At 38.8% G+C, this 22870-nt stretch overlaps 1 protein-coding gene across 1 annotated transcript in view; it reads right to left on the bottom strand.

Moving 5' to 3' along the window:
* Positions 1 to 22446, bottom strand: part of TAF1B (TATA-box binding protein associated factor, RNA polymerase I subunit B) — a 46494-nt gene extending 24048 nt beyond the window's left edge. The window contains exons 1-8 of the mRNA XM_084202725.1: positions 22398 to 22446; positions 21560 to 21658; positions 21013 to 21100; positions 19151 to 19248; positions 18761 to 18856; positions 18033 to 18165; positions 14551 to 14707; positions 8288 to 8387 (exon numbers count right to left, since the gene is read on the bottom strand). Coding sequence (XP_084058851.1) covers positions 8288 to 8387; positions 14551 to 14707; positions 18033 to 18165; positions 18761 to 18856; positions 19151 to 19248; positions 21013 to 21100; positions 21560 to 21658; positions 22398 to 22415 — 789 coding nt within the window. The 5' untranslated portion in view covers positions 22416 to 22446. The remainder of the gene's footprint in view (positions 1 to 8287; positions 8388 to 14550; positions 14708 to 18032; positions 18166 to 18760; positions 18857 to 19150; positions 19249 to 21012; positions 21101 to 21559; positions 21659 to 22397) is intronic.
* Between the last annotated feature and the right edge of the window lie 424 nt (positions 22447 to 22870).

The raw sequence follows: 22870 nt of genomic DNA on the forward strand, positions 1-22870 counted from the left end.
CTGCTTTTCCCTGAGCACTTCATGGTTCAAGGACAGAACTTGTTCTTCCCTGGGGTGCAATGAGGGTCACCAATGATCTTTTATTATGTGAGAAGATTACTAACTCTTTCAGTTTGAAAAGAATGATGGAAAAGTCCTTAGGCTTTGTTTTCAAGCTTTGCAAACTTGCACAGACCTCCAGAAGAGCTGAGTGTAGGCAAGAAGAGAGAAGTATCAGCACTCTAATAACAGTCCCTCTGCTAATCTCTATCCTTCCTTGCTATCTCCATTTATGTCACCTAATGAAAAAATACTCTCAGTAAGTGAGTGAGCAGCTACTTTTCAAAGCTTCCCAGGGAAGATCCTATCTAAGTTTATACACTTCAAACACAGTAAAATATCTGTGATATGCTTCTGACTGCAGGAAACAAAACAAAAGCAGCTCAAGTATCTAAACCAAAATGCAAACAAATGTTTCCAATGTGAATAAGCCAAGCAATACACTTAGATACAGGAGTGATAGTTTCTTTGTGCTATTAGATACTGTAAATTCAAAGAATTAGTTTTCAATAAACCCATAATACTGATGCTACTTCTGGTCAGAAGATAGATAAATTATTCAACTAATCCTAGCAGCCTATTTTACAAGAACCCCCTCACACTTTGTAACAAACTGGTAGAGATTATTACAAATTACTGGGGATTGAATGCCAAATTCTTTCTAAAATTGAGCCATTATGCTTGAAAGCTAAGGACTAACCAATTCCTGGTTTTGGCTGTATATGGCAGGTCAAATCACAGAGCAACTGTCTTTCCTTAATCCATGAGAAACCCTCCTTTTTTATGTTTTCCTCCAGGCTACCTGACAGTTCTTCTGCCCCCAACATTCACAGGGAAATCAAAATCAGGAGGCGTCTTAAATTACTTAAACTTTTCAGCTAAATTTACAAAACAAAATGGCTTTGACTATGCTTGAACAAAGCTGAATTGATTCACATACATTTTTGTGGCACATCCCCATATAATTCAAAGCAGTTTTACTGAGCTACTGAGTTGTTGGACGGTCACAAGGCACAAAGTGTTTATATGGTACAAGTATTAACAACCATATTCTGATTGTGATATTGCCTGTGATGAAGAGAATGAGAGAAAGGATATAAATGTGAGGTTCCATATCTCTAACCCATCTGCAATAGTAAAATTCTGGAACATATAATCATAATGTAACATAAATGATTAACATTACATGTCATTTATAATGTGGAAGACAAGTTCCACGCTGGATAGTACTGCACAAGGATACAAGTCCTGAGTTTAAAACTTGTTCTCATGTAGACCTTTCCAAATACAGTCCTGGTAGGTCACTACACTCCCAGACAGATCTGCCATATTCCTCTATTTATTGTGGGATAGTTGGATAAAGGGAAAACCACAAAAAAAATTCCCCCTTTTGAAGCATGGGGAGGCATTTGACTGCAGTGCTCAGAGACAATATCCTAGATGAAAAAAAAAAGAGACAAGAAACTACAGATATTCTGCAATGAAACCCAATATAAAGGTGGCTAAGTTGTAAGCAGCAGGGAAACTTAAAACCCAAACAACCCAAAAATCTTGAATTTCAATGCCACAGGTAAATAGGTAAGTCATGAAATAGGAAGAAAAGCAAGACTGTGCTGTAGCTAGAAAAAGAATACGAATCCATTGCATTAAATCACGTGTAAGGAAGAGAAAAATTATGCCTGCAAAAAAGTAAACCACTATCTGATAAAATGGAGTATTTTACAAAGGAGAGGCCCAGTTAATTTACACACAAGAAGCTTCAAGGAAATAACTGAGGAGTTCTCTGAAAAACAAATGTTGTTTTTTAAATAATCTTAAGAAATTCTAAACATCAAAGGGCTCTCCACTTTAATATGCAGTATTTAAAAAAATGTAAAAGGGGAGATTCAGGAATGGTAGAATGATTAGCTTGGCATGGATCCTGAACAAATTAATACTATGGCAATGGGAAAAACAGAAGCTAAAAATATCCTGTCAGTCAAGCAACCTTTGTAAGGTCAGGAGAAGCAAGGAGAGAGTGGACTGAAGCTCCAGCTCCCATAAGAAGCTGACCCGAAAACCCTTTTTCCTTTTTCACAGTAAAGTTAAAGGGGAACCAAATCAAAATTACCACTAAGTCTCACTGGAAGAACATAACTCAAACTTTAATCAAAACGCAAGAGCTGCTCTGCAGGAAAGAGCATCATGAAGAACAAAGCTGCAAAACAGAAGCATGCTTGATTTGCTAGCAAAGGAACAGCCTGGCAAATTTGTCTCAGAAATCAGATCTCTCATACCATCATCAGAAGTGAGATTGAAGCTGAGACAGAAAAATGGGAGACAGAAGGATTAGCGTTACAGAAACATGGATACCAAAGTGCTGACAAGAATAAAACCAAGCAACATTTTAAAAAATGGAAAAGAAGAACAAAAAGAAAATACGTACTATAGAATACTGTAAAAGAAGAAACAAAAGAGTTGCAAAGTTTCCAGGCAGAATAGAGAAGAATGATCATCTCTCAAATTCTTCAGAGAAACCTTTCACTCCTAAATAAAAGAGGAAAGAAATGTACTAATCCAAGCTAGGGGAGGGTGTGTGTGTAACTGCATAACAGCAAGATATGTACTCCTCCAATACAAATAAAATAAAGCCAAAGCATCATACAGAACAAAACACTTCATGCTTAACTGGCATATTCTCAAAAGAGCCGAAGACTTCCAGTCTACTTTATAAATACATTATAGCATCTATTTCAACACCTATCACAGGACACCTCTAGGGAAAGGAAAGCCTTGAATTAATTATAGAGCAGCAAACATTTTTTTCAAACTGTTCAATTTTCCATCAAAGCCAACATCAGTTCATAATGGAGCATTATTAAAAGTCCTTGTTTAACTGAACACAACTGAGCTGCCCAGAGCTACTGGCCTAATCCAACACAAGAAAGAAACAATTTTAATGTAGAATGACAAGCCATTAAACCTGAAAGAAACAAGGTATCAGCAAGAAGGTAAGAACAATAAGCTTTCCAATTAGGTGGGATAAAAGGGAAAAAATCATGACGTGATTTTGAGTTTCACGATTCATCTCTCTTGTCCACAACAGTGATTTATGACTAGCAGAGAATATTTCTGCTGCTTTACCCGGATGCATTCAGGCAAACATAAGGAAGAATGCTGACATCATTCTCAGCTGGAAGTTTGGGAAGTGTTTCTGTATCACGGAAAATTCTGAGGAGTAACACTAGGAGTCATTTAAGAATCAAGACATCCAGGGATGGAAGTAGGCAAATTAGAGCAGAATTCAAACTAAACATTGCTTCTGTTAATCTAAGTTGGAAGTTGCATGTGTAAAAAGAAACAAACAAACAAAAAAAGCTATACTAAGACAATCAAAAACTATAGATGGTAATTTTATCATGCTGGCAAGGTCAAATCTTTTTAAGTAAGTACATTCCTTGTTATAGGCAGCAATACTCTGGATTATGAAAACAAACAAACAAAAAACTCGAAAAAAGAGAGGATGGAATTGAATTACAGAACAAAAAAGGAAGTATTTTTAAGATACAGATTCCTAGGCAGCAAGGTGTTTCAACAACATTGTCAACACTAAAACATTCAATGTCCTTGTAAAACATGTGGATTTAGAATTATGCAGCTACTTCCACCTAAGAGAAAGGGAAGGGGGAATGGAGAAAGGCTTATAGAGAGAAGCCATTCCATGACCACACCCCTGGGCAGAAGTAGCAGTAGCAAGGATAATTCAGGAAATAACCATTCTTTTTGTCTTCAGGGACAAGGGGGTAGACGGGTCTGAACAGAATTCAACTAACCCACCAAGTTCAACTTTCTCCAGGCCCCCCCCATCCCTGGGGTAAAAAAAAAAAAAAAGATTCTTAACTCATTTCTTCCTAAAGTTTTCTTTTAAATTCGGAGAAAAGATTGAGAAAAGGGAACTTCTCTGAGGTCACACATGCTTCTTTCCAAGTCCAGATACTTGGTACATCCAGAGACAATAACTTCCAAAGCTCTTTAGCACAACAGGATCTGAAAGATGCTTATGAGACTACACCTATCCTGCTGCACACAGCACATACTGCAAAGTGACGTGGTTGTTATCTTCAGTACTTTAGTAAATCATGTTGCCCAACAACCATGGGAGTGACCTGCTTACCTATATATACACATATATTTAAATCTGTGTGTGCATGAAGAATGTGAGAATGAAAACGAAGCATTACTTTTGGACATTAAAAAAAATCCACTTACAATGCATTAAAGGTAAAATACACAGAAAAATAGTAAGTTTTATAAAAGTAATGAAAGCTAAAGGTAAATTTGAGGCAGCAAAGCACAACCAGCTGTTAAGCCCAAGAAAATAATACTTGAAAGATAATTGGGTATACAGTCCCAAGTCAGAAATGCATGGCAAGACAGACCAATGGCAAAGGCAAGTTGTTGACAGTTCAAGGCAAAAGGGATGGTTTAATCAATTTTGTATACAGATCAAGATAAATCCCTAAAAGCAAAGTGGAGGATGTGTATCTTAAAGATGTATCCCTACTTCATGCAGAAATAAAAGAGGGAATTTGTGTGCAGCTGAAGGACAGATTATATCAATAAAATAATACAAGCTGAAAACAAATTGTCCAGTGAATTTTATATAGACTACTAGTAATTTACAAAATACATTTTAACTCCTACACTAAGGGGTTTTAAAGAAATAGATATCCTAAAATCTTAGATATCCTATGTGCATTAAAAAGGGAACAAAGGTGACTTCCACCAAAAGGAGAAAAGATGACTACAATTATCAAAGATGTCTTGGCTACTGGCACAAGCCTTAGGATGAGCAGAGATTTACTGTAGTTAAACAACTTGCAAATACAAGGAAAAAAACCCTTGACCTCCTGCACAGAACAAAACCAAAAACTTACATATCTTATTCTTCCTTCATACATACAAGAAGATTTTAATCAAATGGAATAAGAATACTTGTTTTAGAAAAAGGAAATTTTGCTTTTCCTTCCTTGTACTGGGAAGTTAGAACTTCTGAACAAAACAGGAGCATCTTGCTGCTGCTGCTGTTTGTCCTGTTAACCCTCCCATTGTACCTTTAGTAAAACCTATTTTCCAAGGGCTAATTTCTAATATACACATGATTTAATAGAGGAAGGGATAAATAAGATGACTAATTAAGTAAAAGCTTAGAAAACTGACTTGGAGCAATGGAAAGATAAATACATATCTTGATAATACAATGGAAGATAAACAACTAATTTTTCTTAATATCTTCTATAAAGTACTTTTATTCTTCAGAAAACACTTTTGAGTAGTACTTATCTTCAGCTAGGCCCTGACACCTGTGTAACAGTTATACATCATGATTAAATATAATACGGAGAGCTGGAGGCTCCTTTTCTCTTTATGAGACAGTCATGCCCAGAGCTCCCAGACCTCTGGACAGAAGTGTCCAGATACAACCATACCTTTGTGGCAGATATTTTAAATAAAGTTCAGTTTTAGCAGAATGAAGAATTATGCCCTTCTTGTTAGCTGTTTCACTACCAGAATATGAAGGGCCAATCTGCCACCTACACTGAAAAGGTGGAACAGAATACAAGGCATACTTGAGGTTGGAAGGGACCTCTGGAGATGACACATGGAGTCCAACACCTCTGCTGAAGCAGCATCAACTACAGCAAGCTGCTCAGGACTGTGTCCCATCAGGTTTTGTGTACCTCTGAAGACAGGGACTCCACAGTGGCCCAGGGTTGCCTGTTGCAGCACTCAATCACCCTCACACAGTGAAAAAGTTTAATATTCATATGGAATTTCCTGGTTTTCAATTTGTGCCCTGTATTTCAGTTGAGTGCTGTCCTTCCACTGCACACCACCAAAACAAAGCCCAATGCCATCCTCACTCCTCCCTGACAGACATTTATACACATTTCTGACATTGTCCCCAGTGATAAACGCCCAACTCTCAGCCTCTCCTTGTACAGCAGACACTGCAATCACCTCTAACTGCTAAATAGCGTGCAACACAAGGAAAATCTGTCAGTGATACAGACTCCATTCCTGAACTACACAACACAGAACTTTATCACAGATAATCCTGAAAGTAGTCCCATTCCTTGGAATGGAAAACTACTCCTAAGTGACAAGTCATAAAAACCCTTTGTGCATGTACACATACACATGCCACTACACAGAAAGTAGATTACTCACTTCATAATAATGTTGCATTTACTTTCCTAACACCTGTAACAATTTCAACCTTGTATAAATTCAGCATATTTTGGGTATGTGGGAAATTGTTACTAAAAAAAGTCTTTAAGCCACTGAGGATATTTATATACAAGATGAGCCTCATCAAGTTAGGTTTCATCTGCACTTAACTGATAAAGTGATATTTAGTATTATTTTGAATCCTTCAAGTTACTGTAACAAAATTACTTCTTGATTCAAATTTGGGATGCATAGGACACAACTAAATGCACTAAAAATCAGTTCAAAATTAAAAAGGAGACATATGGAATAGTCCTGTCAGTTATCAATATTTTGGAACATGTTTGCAGCTTATATTCCCCAGACTTGAAGTACAACAAATAATGGCATTAGAGCAACTTACACGCCTGGTTATAACAGCCATAGGTTTTTAGGATAATAACAGCCATAAAGATATAACAGCCATAAAGGCTTTTAAGATAATTGTCTACAAAATATTCAAAACAGAGCAAAGCAGAAACGAATGTAAGCTATATTTTCAGAATGGAGTATTACACCATCTCATTTCCTGCTCCAGGACAATAACCTCATCCTTGAATTTCTCAAAACTCAGATGACAAACTAGACACAGTAAGACATTGGTAATCTCAGTGCTGCAGTGAGAAACATGAGATGTAGGAAAGAGCTAGTAAGGATTGCAATTATCAGCCTCATGGTGTAGTAAACAAACATTAAAACTAAATACAACTGGTATGCCTTACTAAAGTAACATTGAAGTTAGAGTAAGGAGCAGATATTTCTAAAAAGAGGAAGCCACAATAATAACGGAGTGGCTGGAAAACAAATGGTACAGTAAGCTTACAGAACTGTGCCTATGTACCTCGGTGAAAACACAGTTAAGAGATTACCTGGTTAGTGTGCATTTCTACTTATGCTTTGGAAGTGAAGGGAGCAGCCCTATCCTAAAAGGAAACAGTAGGATCCTTCACAGGAAACTCATCTCCTCTCGGTAAACCAGTTCTCCCACTTTCAGGTATGGTACAAGCTTTACAGATGCAATTCACAAAACAAAAACTCATGCAGAAGATGGAGGCAAAGGAGGACAAAGACTTGAAACAAAGTTTATACTTATATTTCAACCTAACATATTTTCTGTTAAGGAAATTTCTAAGACAAAGAAATCAAAAGCTTTTATATTAAATATAACTCCTGATTTTTAGAAGTTGAGGTCATAATTCTCATTTATCCAGACAGGAAAGCAGCAACACAAAACCAAAAATGCTAAAACTTCTGAAGGCACAACCCCTGAACAACTCATGACCTGCTGAATATAAGCTACATATTGGAGAATGTTAATGTTACTTGCAACATCATCAGTGAAGGCTTGGCAGAATTGCTGCTATCTGCTCTTAAAAACTAAGATTTGATTTGCACACTTCAAAAATCCGTAATAAATTTTTATCTGTAATAGATATGTCATTGGGCAATTGCTACCACAATACATAAGAATCTTAAATAAGGGAAATTAAATTTCACTCAAGACTGTCCATTACTATTCAGTTCCTAGAAGAGCTGTATCCCCTTATGCAGATTTTAGGTTTGATATATTTCAATCAGTACAGCAAGGAACAGAACAAGGGACAGCATCTAAACTATATTTTATTAAAAGAATATTGAATTACAAAAAAATTCCAAGGTATTTCAAATAAGCACCAAAAGGGATAATATATTGCCCTTACACTTGACGCTAAACCCTGTTTCTGAGTGTTTTGAGAGCAGTTCTGAACAGCCTTTTCTCCACAAGTACTTACTGATTTCATTCTAACTTAAGTAATCAGCTTAATAAGACTGGTTAAAGATTAAAGCACTCCAAGTGCACTAGTTTCTGCCAGGCTCCAATACTGTGAAACATGAACCCTATTACATAACAATAGATTTAATCAATTTTTTAGTACAGTGACCAAAATAATTGAAATACCACTAAATAACTAGGTTTTGGTTGGGGTTTTTTTGACTTTTCCTTTAAGAAAAGAATTACCTCTACACAAAAGATCTTAAGATCAAGTCCACATAACTTCATTTTCTCCGGAAAATGCTGGAAAACATTCATATATGGAATATGCCCTTCAACAACAAACCTGCATTAAAAAAATAAAGACAAAATCAAAAAAATATGTAAGATAACAAATTCATATATTTATTATAAAATTAATATACAATTCAACTTCTGATTTGAAATAACATCAGTATTATGCTACCTAAGCAACTCAACCTGAAGCTACACACTGGAAATCTCCCCAGAACAAAAACCAGTTCAATCATTTAACAGGCTTTTAAGTTCAAGCTCAGATGTGACTGACAAACGACAACGTTATGGCAGTAAGCATACAATCAACAAGCTTACAAGGGGTTTGCTCTGCACATTCTTCAACTACTGCACTTCTTGAACTGCTTTAAGCCTCCTTTGAATGGCATGATTTTTTTTTCAAAATTCTAAAGCTTTAAGTAAATTTTACTTTTAAAACACAGACTTTCTGCTGGAGGAGTTTGAATCAGGTCACATGACTGGGAAGAAAATCACAGAATGATGAGTGGATACAGAGAACTGAAGCCACATTAGTTACATTTCTATGATGGTACTTTTCAAAAACAGTATTACTGAGGGATGAATAGAAATTGTTTTGTATACTAATAAATAAAAATAGTTTAATTCTTATTTGCACACAAATAATGCATCTTTGTTGTTAAAAACTGGTTTTGGTAGTGGTTGACAGTATTATTTGATATTTTTCTTGAATACACACACACACACATATATATGTAAAAGATGAGACCTAACAACAGATACCAAGAAAAAGCCACCACTACTCCAAACCCCTCCTCTTATCCAGCATCTAAGCAGACACCCACAATAGGACAAGCAAGGAATGAACAAGCACACATCCTCACAAGGCAACACACCCATTCCACACCAAGGCACACTGGTAGTCTCCCATAAGACTAAGCAAGAAATGCGTTCCCATCTCTTCTTCTCCAAACCAATTTTGTTAAAAGAGTACATTAAACCTGAATAAATTAACATTAAAAACAGAGAAAACTCTAATATCAGGACTGAAAACAATTTTCTCCCCTGCTGATGAGTGTTATCTCTCTGATCTTGCTACATAGATTAGTAACTTCTTGATCTACAAATATTTAATGTCCCTTCTGAGCCCACAGCAATTCACAAGCTCACCTGCTATCTCCCTGTTCTGTGCTCATCACTATTTGTTCCATGTTATGTAGTGTGTATCTATTGAAGTTGACTAAAATTCCGTTTAAAAGCTAGTTACTGCAAAGTTTAGTTACAGTCTACTTTTTTTAAGCAGTCTTACCTGAATGTTCAGTTTAATTGAAATAAATTAGTTCAACCCAGGATGAAAATAAAAAGTGCATTTCATTGAAACTCAGAATCGTTTATAATGATTCCTGAAAAATAACAGCAATATGAAAAATTGTATTGCCCAGCATGCTGCCTTTCTTCCAAAGCTCTGCTTATTAGTCTTTTAAGTGAAGAAGTAACAGGTAGTGCACAGTCCTTTCTAATCAAATGGTCTAATGACCATTTTGCTAATGAAATTTCAGTAGCTTTCCTCAAGCAGCAGAAACAGCATTTCCCCACCCTGAGTGGAGATGTGCACTGGCTCCCATGAGCAGCCCCCATTGCTGGTCCTTGCCACCCGGCCTGACCTGCTGAGCAGCTAGCACATCTGTTCCTTAGCTCCTTTTAGTTATCCACTACACTGAGGAACATAAGCTTCAGGTATGGTTTACAAAGTTGATTGAGCCAAACTGAAAGCTCAACACAACTAGTAGGACCTCCCTCCTTGTGAACCAGCCATGAGCTGCTGTTGCTCATCTCTTCCCCAAACGTAAATCACAACAGCAGCAGAAAACCACTTGTTACCCTATTGCCAGCAAGGCTTCTTTCATCATCTAACAAACTGTGGAGAGGCTCATAGATGGCTCTACAAGTGAAACAGTTGCCAGAGGGAAGGGGGTGCATCACACAGGCAGGAGGAGAGGGAAGCAGGACCTTCCCCTTTCAGCAATAGTGATGCATTACTGGCTCAGCTGATGATAAGCTTTGGCTGACACACATTAAGGCACAGTCACACCATTAGCTGTCAGATATGAAGGCCTGGAACCAAGACACTCAGAGCAGCAAACACCTGAGCCAGCAGAGCAGCAGCTGGAAGAGGACAGAATCAGGACCTTGTTTCGGGTGTGGTGGAGTGGTGATGTAGCCAAACCACCCTCCCAGCTTGCTGCCCCGAAATGGGAAATCCCACCCTCCTTCAGTCCCCTGCCGCACACTCCTCCCTGCTGACAAAAGCACTTGTGTGACTTCCCAGCAGATCAGACTGGGAATTAGTCTCTTCAGGGTTTCACTCCAACAGATCCAGATGACTGCAGGAAGATTACTGCCAGCACAAGGCAGAAAGGGACAGCAGTGAAGCACACTAACCTGCCATAAAATGTCCAGTGAAACATGATTTTTTACAAAATTTATCTTCTATAGATCTACTTCTTTACCCTAATAAACCATAAAGCGCATCCATGGCAAGAGAAATAACAGGAATGTTTATGCAAGACCACAACTACTAAAATTTGGAGCAGCTTAAACTGATGCTGGAACCACATCCTTACACTGCAGGAGACAAGCAGTGTCCACCAAAATATTTAAAAAAAAAAAGTTTTCACTAATTTGGTTGTACCAAGTCAAAGCACTGCAACTGTTTAAAAGTAGTATCTCTTCTAACTTAAAATTACTGTCTCCAGAAAAAAAAGAATGCTCTTTCCTCTCAGGTTAAAAGTTGTTTTTACACTCTAAAACTACAGCACAAATACCCTGTTGTGAATAGAATGTGCTGATGATGCAAGTTTTAACACTTAATCCAGAAGTCCAGATTTGGAATAGCACTTCAGAAGAGTTTGTCTGCTGTTCCTCCAAACCTTTCATTTAACAGACAGATGGTCAAAACACCTGCAAGACTATGCTCTATCAGGGAGGTGCTTGAAAACTTGGCTAGCAGATGCAGTACACAGTCCATGCTCTTTTAATTACAGCAGCAACATACACTAATAAGGCCCAAGTATGAAAAAAATCCTAGGTCCTCAGCATGCTAGAAGGAAGTGATGCATTTGTTAAAGCCACAGTAATGCCACAAACTGATTATAAGTTTAGTCTTGCCAGCACAACTAGGTATAACCTCATTTGAAAGGCATTATTTCTCAGAATCTCAAAAGTCTAGCATCTTGAAACTTTTTCCAAAACCCAACTATTTTATTATTTAGATGAATAATATACATCTTATGGAATATTATAAGACTATTCGTAATGGAAGAGGATTTAACGTGTAGCACAGACATGAGCAGAATGCTGTTGGAAGTGTTATTTTTAAACCAAAATGTTCCTGTCAGAGGAGGTAATTGTAGTGTTTTTCTGCTAAGTGTGTCAAGTAGCAAGGAGGAGTATATTTTTGTGTTGTAAATCCTTTAAAAGTTGGCAGATTGCCCGACCATAGTGCCTAAGCATGTATCACAAGGGAGGAGTGGTAGTCAGCTGACTTCAGGGTACAGAGAAAACCAAACTGAGGAAAAAACAAGGCAGAACTTTAAACAGAACTCTAATTCAGCTGGTTTAAATAAAACAATTTGCCTACAAAGACTTAAAAGGTAATGCTGAATACTTAATGCTTTCTCTGCATAGTTTTCATCTTCAGTCTGTCGTTATTTTGTATCTTAATGCATGCAAAAATGTGAACATTGTCTGATTTTTTAAACTTAAATATTCAGAAGTCAGAAAACAAGTATTTTATGGTAGTTCATGCAATTTAAAATTCTTTCTACTTCTTCATCAAACTTGTTGAAAGGCAAAGACCTTAAGGGTAGGGAGGGAAGCATGATAACATAATTACAATCTTATATAACTATCATATCATGGTAAAACTTTGCAATACAAATAACATTCTTTTAAACTTCACTTTCTGTACTTAATCAAGTATATATGTTCAATGCATTTAAAGTTACTGAATCATTGTGATTTACACAGTCTTACACACATAAATTGTATCTAATTACATTTCTAATTACATTATATCTTCTCATTCAAATAATCTTATTTCAATTTCCAATTATTAGTTTTAGATTATTCCTTTCTGTGCTATATTTGCTACTTGATTTTAAAAATATTTTTCCAACCTTTTTACTGCTTTCATCTTTTCTCTAAATCCATTCAAGTGTGCTCATCTCTTAAGGATATAGTCCAAAGGATAATCTCCAGGTTCTTTTTCCAGGATCTTTTCTGCAGTCTCAAATTTTTTAAGTGCCAAATACAATAATTTACCATTCATATGCAAACAAAACTATCTATCTATCTTCCCTCTTGACAGCTGACTTCAACAGTTGTTGTTTGGTTGGGTTTTCTTCCAACCTCACCACTGTACTAAGACAGAAACATCTGAAGATGTCTTTGCCTGGTATGAGCCAACAATGCTTTCAGAGACAGTTTCCAAGATACAATAACCAAAGAACATATTTTTCTCTCCAAACAGAATGGGGTAACTAATATTTCTTTAGTGTGAACCAGTTGCTCTGCCCCAGAAATTGTACCTTATTACCTGGATTTTTGCCATATACAAACATTATCAGACAGGTTTTACATTATTTATTTGCTAATCATTAACAAAACTACAGAGTATGTTATGGTAGTTCTGACTCGTACAGAATTTCCTAAGGAAGAATGTAGCCAGTAAAACTCTTGTTATTGAACACTACTTTTGAGTTCTACTATTTCTTAGTCTACTCAATAAATACTTTTGTATTGCAGGGTATTAGTTTGAATTCTGAATATTACAGCATTTTAATGAAATTTTTACAAGCATCTTTTATGCAATGACATATCCAGTTATGCAAACATGGAATGGTTTGTGCAATTCTGATCAATGAAGGCAACAGCCACCCGTAAAGTAAAATCAAAGGATTAAATTGTTTTGCATAGCAATTGATTATCTAGTAGTAACTACTATACTTCAAGACATTAAAAACTCCCCTTTTGGAAAGTACTTGTAAAAAACATCCTTCATTATCCATTCCTCTTGGAAAGCTTGTACAAAGCTAGAAAAGTGCACGTGGAACATGGCACACCAGGGGAGAGAGGCCACAATGGAACATCAGGCTCTGGGGGAAAAAGCTCCTTGCATTCATTACACTTTCAGCAGATGTACCAGCAGATGTAAGCACCACAGGTGGAGGACAATGTACCCACTGCCTTGCCTTTTAACTCACAGGTTACATATTTGAAAAATGAAAATTAAAGCCCTGAATTTTAAATCAGTTTTCCCCTTACTTTGTCTGAGTTTTCAATCTGATATGCCAATGTATTTACTTGAGTATTTCTATTCCTTATATTTTGGCCAAGTAATATTTTTCCATCATCTGTTTAAAAATATTCAGTATTTCAACAGTTGTTAAGAAAGGGTATCAGAATACAAAAGGTTTTCCAAGGAAAATCTAGGAATTCCTGAACTTATTTTGGCCTGATTTAAAATATTTATTGCCAACAAGAAGAGTTGATGAATTATTTTTCATTCCTGAAGTAAAGTCCATAAGGAAAGTGTTCATGGCCTTGTTGTAGGAGAGAAAAGGGAGCTGCATTGTCAGCAGTAGCCTGACAGTCTCCATTTAGCATCAAACCCTATTATTAGAACAATTTATTTCTACCATATTAAAAGGTATTATTCTGAACTCTGATAATTACAGATACAAAGATATGAAGACAAAATGATCTTCTTATATTAATTTTAACTCCATTGCATGAAGTTACTTTGCTGCATTTCAGATCACTGTATACTGCTGGTATTGTTTGCATGATGACACTGATGTAAGTCCTGGAGAATGTTTACTCATTTAATTCTGACATGCTGACAACGGCAAATATCACAGAAGTATGGCCATACACACCTCCAGCAATGTATTCCAGCAAGTCCTAAGAATTTTTAAAGGAGAAGAATAAAAAACTTCTCTAACTTCAAAACCTTTTTCCTTACAGGTCTTTAAAATTCATTGCAATCAACAGAGAATGTCCTCCAACAGCAGCTGCACAAATGATTATGACAAAGGAAAGAGAAGACAACTAAATATAAAGAACTTCTCACTATTACTGAGCAAATTCATATGAGGGCAATAGTACAGATCTAGTTTTGAAAAAATTATTATTATTTATAAAAGCAACAATTCTTCACTAGAGACCATTCATACCTTAAGAGCTCGGACAATGTAATTGGCTCTCTCACCCAGAGTAAAGCCAAGTAACAAAGCGAAAGTGTCATTGGCATTGTCATCCTCAGTTTCTCCTTTTGGTTCTTCATTAAATACAAGCTGCCATCTACTGATCCAGAGTATACAGAGGTGCTTTCTTGGGTTTTTGTTAAAAGAAAAGAAAAAAGGCAATTGATATGATAGATACATGAACCATGCGTACAAAAATCAAGATAAAGGAACATACAAGACTTGCTTAGCAACTAGTAACATTCTGAAATCATTGCCTTGAATTTTTTGCTTGTGTGCTTTTCTATGAAACAGTTTAACCCCAGATTATTAATCTACCACAATATGAGATGAGAACCTGTTTCACAAAGTGCTACTCCACTTGACTAGGACATTAACTCCTATATAACATATAACTAATAGTACTTTTCAGCTGGAAATACTGTTTTCCATTTGAGATATAAAGAAACCATGAGGAAACAAGGGAAAATCTGATGTACTCAAATTGATGCCTCTGAGTTTGGGATTAAAACATGGTTTTAAACTTCAACACAGGCAGGACTTTAATGAAAAAGTCATTTACATTGCAGAAATGTTACTGATGTTAAAAGTCTGCCCTGAATCCGTCTGCCCAATGAATATATAATCTCTAACTGTGGAAACAAAGGTATTCTTTTAAAAAAATGTATATAAATTCAATGTCAAAGAAATAACTTTAGAACAAGAATGTAGGAAATGGTGAAGAGGATGGGAAAAAAAACCCCAAATAAATTAACATCCAAACCTCTCTACTTCCTTACTCAGGTGAATCACTAAAAACTAAAAGAAACAGAGAAAAGAGAAAATTTTCTTTAGTAGAGTGATTTATGAGTTTGGAACCTTTTCAGCAATGAAACCTGAGAGTTCAGGAAAAGAGGATCAAAAAAAAAAAATCTGTAAGCTCCTCTTCCATACACCATGACCCAGCCAGGATGAAGGAAAATGTATTTAAAGCACACCGGCAGAAATTGTCAGCATTGACTCTGCAGAGATTTTCCTCACTTCACTTCCCCACAAACTCTTCACCCGTTCAGGCAGGAATGGCGAGAGCTGGGCCCACAGCTCCCCAGCTGGGAGCTGCAGGGCCAGGGCAAAGAGCCCTCTGGAAACAACCTGGACCTTCTGAGAGCCTGGCAGCTCCGCGGGCGGGCGACAGCCACACCTGCGAGGTGGCAGGGTCAGCGAGGCAGGTCCCCAATTCCTGCAGGACGGGGACACCGCGCACAGCGCGTTCCAAGGCCGGGCTGCGGTGCCACCTACCGGCCCCGGAGCCGGCGCTGCGGGCACGGCACAGCCCCGGCACCGGCACAGCCCCGGCACCGGCACAGCCCCGGCACCGGCACAGCCCCGGCACCGGCACCGGCACAGCCCCGGCACCGGCACAGCCCCGGCACCGGCACAGGCTCTCAGAGCCGGCCCGAACGCCCGGTGCAGAGCAGAGCGTCCCAGCACGCACAGGTGCGTCAGGGAACAAAGACGGGAACATCGGTCTAATCCCTGGAGTCAACTGCTTCACCTTTCACATGGATACTTGTGCTTAAAGGCAGCTTCGTGACTGAAGCTGCATTGTTAATTTCACATTCAACTCAATTTATTTAAAATAATCCTCATTATATTTGTGGCCTTAATGATGGCACACAATTTCCTTTTATTTCTTCCAGCTTATGCATGGCATGACAACACACAGTTACACACAGCTAATAATTTAAGAGTTTTATAGGCTTCTCTAGCAATATCTCAGTGCTATACTCTGGAATTTGCTATTAACCCTACACGAAAATAAAAAAACCCCAAAAAACCCAAGAAACCAAATGCCGTCTGGACAAGCCTCTTAGGGAAAGAAGGGTGTTGAGGTTTCTAGTCTGTAGCAATAACAGCTCAGCAGAAACAACTCCAAAGAAAATATTTATGAATCTTCACAAGAGTTTACAATAGACTAGAAAACACTTACTTATGTTAAATTTCAATGTTTGTCTGATTTCACTGAAATTTACTTTAAGTATCACTAAACTCTTAACTAATTTCAAGTGATTTTAGTGAAACTGATGACTACAGGAAACTGAATTCAATCTCTGAAACAGCTAAGCAAGACAATAAATCATGGCCTACTTAGGACTACCTTGCTGTTCTAAAACTTTAAGCAGCAGATCTATAAAAGGCACAAGTACTGAGGAAGAAAGGAGTTACCCTAGATATTAAAAAGGGGAAGAAAATTCAAGGGAATATTTTCACTAGAAATTCTTCACTCAATTCTTTCCTTTTTGTATTATATTTGTATAACACCCAAGATTCTACATGCACAAACATCCAGTGATCCTTTACCTCAAAATGCTGTCATTTTAATATATAAGGATGTAAGGTTCTAGCATAATATTTTAAAAAATTTGCATCACCATTTTTATACCTTTTTCTCCCCCTCCCTAATTCTGTCTGGAGTTTTCTAATAGCTGCTGATCAAATTTCTTACTCTATTACCACTTCTGGACTTCACAAAATAAAAAGAAAAGTTTGAAAAAGCAAGATTGCATTCTTCTGAGAGTAGAGAGGCAGTATCACAGAAGAACAGAAACATGCCATAAGGTGGATACTACATAAGAGGGAAATAAGAAACACAGAGACAGATAAAGAAGGAAAAAGTAAGCAAAGAATAAAGCAAGAAAGAAAACCATCCTAAGTTTAAAACACAAGCAAAAGCTTTCAAACGTGTCTTGCAATGCATTTCCAGTATCAGGCATTGCAGCATTGTCTGGTATTACACTTGCCCAGCAGAAACTAACACTCCAATTCTCTACGACATTCTAATGAAGTTCAGCATCCTGTAGGTATTTTCCTGTTGCTACTGTGAGCAGAAAAGAGAAACTGATGGAATGGTAAAATATGATTTTTCATAGAAGGGGTCATTGGGAAAGCAGTAAATAATGTAAAGAAATAATGTAAAGAAAAGAATTAAAAAGCTAAATATATCTATGGGATAGGAAAAAAATACACCCCATTAAAGAACAAGCAGATGTTTTTTAACATCAAAGTCATGACAGACAGCTCTGCTATTGGTCAAATACGGTTAAAAAAAATGGTTAAATATGGTTCAAAGCTGCTGTGTTTGTGAACATCTAGCTTGGCAGATATAACAGCAATTTTTTTCCTACTCCAAACAGGAGGCATGGAGCAAACTTGCTATAAACCAGAACTTCCTCCTGCATTTCCCACTGTATTTCCAGGTCCTGTTCAACTTTTATCTCCTTGGGTGGTGGTTGGAGGAGGAAGTCTTTTATTTCTGGTAGAATATAAAGCAGTACAGTGTCACACAAAACTGAAAACTTTACAACTTCCAACCAGTTCCTCCAATTCACTGTACACAAATACACTTTAAATCTATTTATATTTAAAAACTACAAAAAAACTGGTTTTCAGATAGTTCAGCTCACTGCTCCTACCTGAGACCTTGCTCATTGATGAGGCAAAGCTGCAGTCAGTCTGCAGATCCCCCTCGCTTTCAGAAAGAGACAGCAAGTGCAGAAGGCTGGGTCTCTCTGGATCACTGTCCACATCAGTACTGCTCTCACATACCTGGGGTTTGTAAATAAATGTTTCTATTAGCTACTCTTAGGTACGGTTTTGATCTTAACAAACCACATAAAGCATGACAGATGCAAAATGAACAGCAAAAGTTAAAACCCAAACTGTTCACATTTTTACTCGACGAATCACCAGTAAGTGGCAAAAAAGAAAAAAAGCATGTATTTTTCAAGGATTTCTCAAGATCAAAAAACTTCTAGTGACTATATTTTAATCTGCTACAATGACCAGAAAGTTGGCAACACACAGAATTAAAGCCTGAGCAAATGAGTAACTTCAAGAGAGCAGGCTTTCAGTACGGTAGCTGATGATACAGTTTGCATTGCCATTTGTATTTACTGATTATCTATGTCAAGACAAAGCAAAACTTTGAAATAAGTAGTTTCAATTAGTCACAGAAATATTCATCTCTTGAAATAGACTCCAAAAAACTCTAAAACCCAATAAAATGGACATGTGCAAGCCTGTTTATATGATCTCCTTCATACTGAGGTGACATTATTACCAGCAAGGTATGTCGCCTAAACAAAGAAGATTTCTGTTGTTGCTTTTCCAAATGTCTTATGGAATTTGAGCTTTCACTTACTGATAATGCTTTGACAGTTTCCCCAGCTGGTCTCTTGCAATATGCCTGTTTGCTCTTCTGAAGGTAACGCCTCCAAAAATTGCACAGAATTTCATCCTGATAAACACAAATGGATGGTAAAATGGTACAATGTTTACAAGATCATTAATTGCTGAGAGAACAGAGTGTAATTTCTAACTCAGGAATCTGAATAATATTCCATCTCTAATTTTATTAACTGTGATTTATAAAATACATTTTAAAATTACTAGAGAAACAAATTTTTATTTCATATGCTCAATGATTTTAAACAGGGACTTGTGTGACTCACTTTAAAAATGAAAATCTTTTTAAATCCCACTTTCTGTAACACACACACAGAGTGTACAATTCACACTGACATCTACGTACCTTCATTTGTGGACATACTCCTAATGCTTCTAGAGCTTCCACTTGTTTCTTGAGTACAAGCTGAAAGCCTTCACAAATATACCATTCACAACCTCCATCTAAGGAAAAAAAAAGGGGGACTATGTTTGTTTGTACTATTTTGGGTTTCTTTAACCTTATGCACACTTATCCCCATATCTCTAATAATTTCAGACCCTAGTGCACAAACCAGCTACACTGAACACTCCATTAACTTCCATTTATTCACAGCCTTAAACGAGAAAAAAAGTTACTGAACAAGAACTTCACACATTTCCCAAGAATAATATAATTCATTATAATGTCTAGTGTGGCATTTGTAATTGAGCGGAGCATTGTTAAATTACCAGTTTAAAAATAACCGAGAACCTGCCATTAAAAATGAAATATGAACATTCCTTTCCCACCCCGACACAGAAAACTGGAACATTATGAGTCAGGCAAAAAACAACCAATACTACTTTGGAGCTTTACCATTCTCTCCCACAGAATCATACATGTTTAAATAAAAGAATATCCCAACTTCTAACTAATCCTATGAATCCTAACATGAATTTCACAGGGAGTGGGCCTGCTCCAATCTACTCACTATTTCTTCAGGCTGTATTACAATTACCTTTCACCCTTACCTCTCTAAATTCACTACTAACCTTTTCTACAGGCTTTTGGTTTTAGAAATCTTCTCTGCATTTCTCAACTCCCTTTTCATTCCTTCCACACCTGTTTTCACTACTTTTGCTCCAAAACACACCTTGCATCTCACCATCTTAGACATTATCTGCCCAAAGCTTCTGCCCTGCTTTAATGATGCTGCCCTTAACTGCTAACCAGTGTACTAACAGACACAGCATACTCCTATACATTCATGGAATACAGTGTGACATGACTGCATTGTGAAGATAAGGATTTCTTTCTTAAGAACGCTGGGGCTGGCTAATGACCTTCTCAACAGGATAAATTAAAAGCATGAGTGGTCCAGACTTTAGAAGCAATACAGGATAAGGAAAAGTGGAAGGGTCCTTTTCACACCTCCCTTCAGTTCCACACAACTGCTCTTTTTGAAGTAATGTAGCAATCTACTGCCTCTGCAACAGAGCAAAGGTAGATGAGCATATCAGAGAGAAAGATAACCCCTCACATTATTTGGCATTTTAATGCAGTTTGGTTTTCTGAAAGTGGCCACAACAGTAAGAGATGTATCCAGCCAACACCGAATATACACACAGCTCTAGCAGCAGCTTTACCACTACATCCTTATGGCCCAGATCCTCCTATGTAATGACCACTGTTCTTCTGAATATTCATGACACTAAAAGTAAAAGAGTGACTCTGGATGAAAGATGCAGACTGGTTCAGCTACTGGAACTGACTGAAACCTCTTCTGTGCAGTTTGTGTGTAAGCTGCAGGGCCCAGTGCCTGTAACACAGGCCAGACTGACACTGAGAGCTGGACCACCATCACACCTCACCTGCCAAGACAAACAGCCTCTCTGGTTTTGTGATAGCCATCACAGGGAAGGAACAAAGGATCACCACATCTGAATGCATGCCTCCAGTAGCTTCAGTGAGTATTTGCTTCCAGAAGTCAAAGCAGCAGTAGCAGATGGCTCCATTAAATCAAAAAACCCCCACCTCTGGGCTCACCAGAGGTCACCTGTGGCTCAGGAAGTCCCCAAATGCGATCTCTGAAGGTTGTGACAGCATCAGGGAGGTGCATTTTGTTCCCACTCCTACAGTCTTTCTTGCCTATCTGCTTTTGTTCTCCGCCAAAGACATAATGGCCTAGGTGAACAGCAGCTGAACAGCCACCCTTTTGCAAAATGCAGGCAGAAACTCATACATACCGGTTTTTTCCTGCTTTTTTAAACCTTTGGAGATTGTTTGGACTCTTGAATTAGTAATAAAATCAGTGTTTACAACTTCTCTAGTTCTCTGCAAAAGAGGAATAAAACTTAGCAAAAAAAAAGAGCCAGGTCTAACTTGCAGATTGTCCCATCATAAAACATAATGGAGGAATTCACTCAAATTTCCTTAACTAACAGAAGACAAGAGAGTCTGAAATTTTCATTCAGAAATTTCAAAAATAGACAATTACTATCATGGATGCACAGGTGACATGCATCAGGGTTTGCCTAGATTTGGACTGCACAAAAGGCAGCAACACCCAGACAATGCTTCTAAGGCATCTAGAGAGCACACTGACACCACAGCTATAGCACCACAGCAGGCCAGGATGGCTCATTCTAAATGTTGTGATTTCAAGGAACATTAGTTTCAAATAGTGTCAGCTAAAGCATGAAAAAGGAAATGCCCTCAATGCTGAGAAGAAAAATCTGTAATTTTCTTATATAAAGTCAAGAAGTTTTCCAAGGCAATAACTCATCTTTTTACCTCAGTAACGTTGTGGCAAGATCTACAATAAAATCTGCCTCCATCAGTGAGCCCCCAGTTCACTTCTGAACACTGAGCACAGCGCTCATTAAAATCTCTCTGAAAGAAAGAAAAGCCAGAAGACTTTCACAATTGCTTAAATAAAACAAATGGCATTATTGCTAGGCTACTGCACAGCTTCTGAGATTGTTTACAGAGGAGAGGATTTGCACCCTTTCTGCTGGCTCTGGCTGGCATCAAGTGATCATCGCACTGCCATCAGCCGCAGGTAACTCCGAACACGCAATTGTAGCTGTAAAGCGCCGGCTCCCGCGTGTGAGCGTCAGAACAAGAGGAATGGTGATCCACGCCTCGCACACACGTGGCGGGGCTTTAAATAAAGCCACCCATCAGAAATCAAAAAGAAGACACAAACTCGAGTGGGAGGCGAAAAGAAAAATAAATTTCTAGAACTGCAAAGAAACACACGCGGCGCGAGAAAGCTCGCACGAGCCGGTGCTTCCCGGAGAAACCGGAGAGGAGAAGAGGGAAACCGACAGATGAAAACAAAGCGGTTTCCACAAACGCCCACGTGCGTGCTGGGGAGAGGCAGCTCCGCCAGGCCCGGCTGGGGGGCGGCCGGCGGCACAGCCCCGGCCGGGACCGAGCGCCGGCCAACGCCGAGGGGCCGGGCACGGCCTCGCCCGCCGCCTCCGGGCCCCGCCGCGGGCAGGGCAGGACTGGGCCGGGGCAGGCAGCGCCCGCCGGGGCCTCCCCCTTTCCCCCTCTCCCGCCGCCCGCAGCCGCCGCCGCCGCCCGGCGGGAAGCGCCCCCGCCCAGAGAACCCCGCAGGCCCCACCGTGTCCTCCTCGTCCATGGCGGCCGCGCCGGGGACGCACCATGGCAACCGCGCCCGGCGGCACCGCGGCCCGCCTGGAAACCGCGGCCCTGGCGATTGCGTTCCGGGCCGCCGCGCGGCAGCCAGGGGACACGGGCGCTCCAAGGGGTCACTGCGTGCCTCACTGAGGGGACATAGATCCAGGGGCGAGACATTAGATAGGAGGAAGAAATTCTGTCCTGTGAGGGCCGTGAGACACTGCAGCAGGCTGTTCAGGGAGGTTGTAGACGCCGCACGTTTGGAACTGGTCAAGGCTGGCTTGGATTGATGCTTCGGGAGGCTCCCTGAACAAAGGCTGGGCTCTGTTAAAGGAATAAAGCAGGGATTTACTAAAAGGCCTTCAGGGGATACACCCTGGGCAGTGCAAGAGCCCGGCCATGGCTCCACCCAAGATGGACTCCAAGTCACGAGTTTTCACACTTTTATAAGTTTTG

This window comes from Fringilla coelebs, assembly GCF_963513975.1.
Source record: "Fringilla coelebs genome assembly, chromosome: 3".
Classification (NCBI taxonomy): Eukaryota; Metazoa; Chordata; class Aves; order Passeriformes; family Fringillidae; genus Fringilla; species Fringilla coelebs.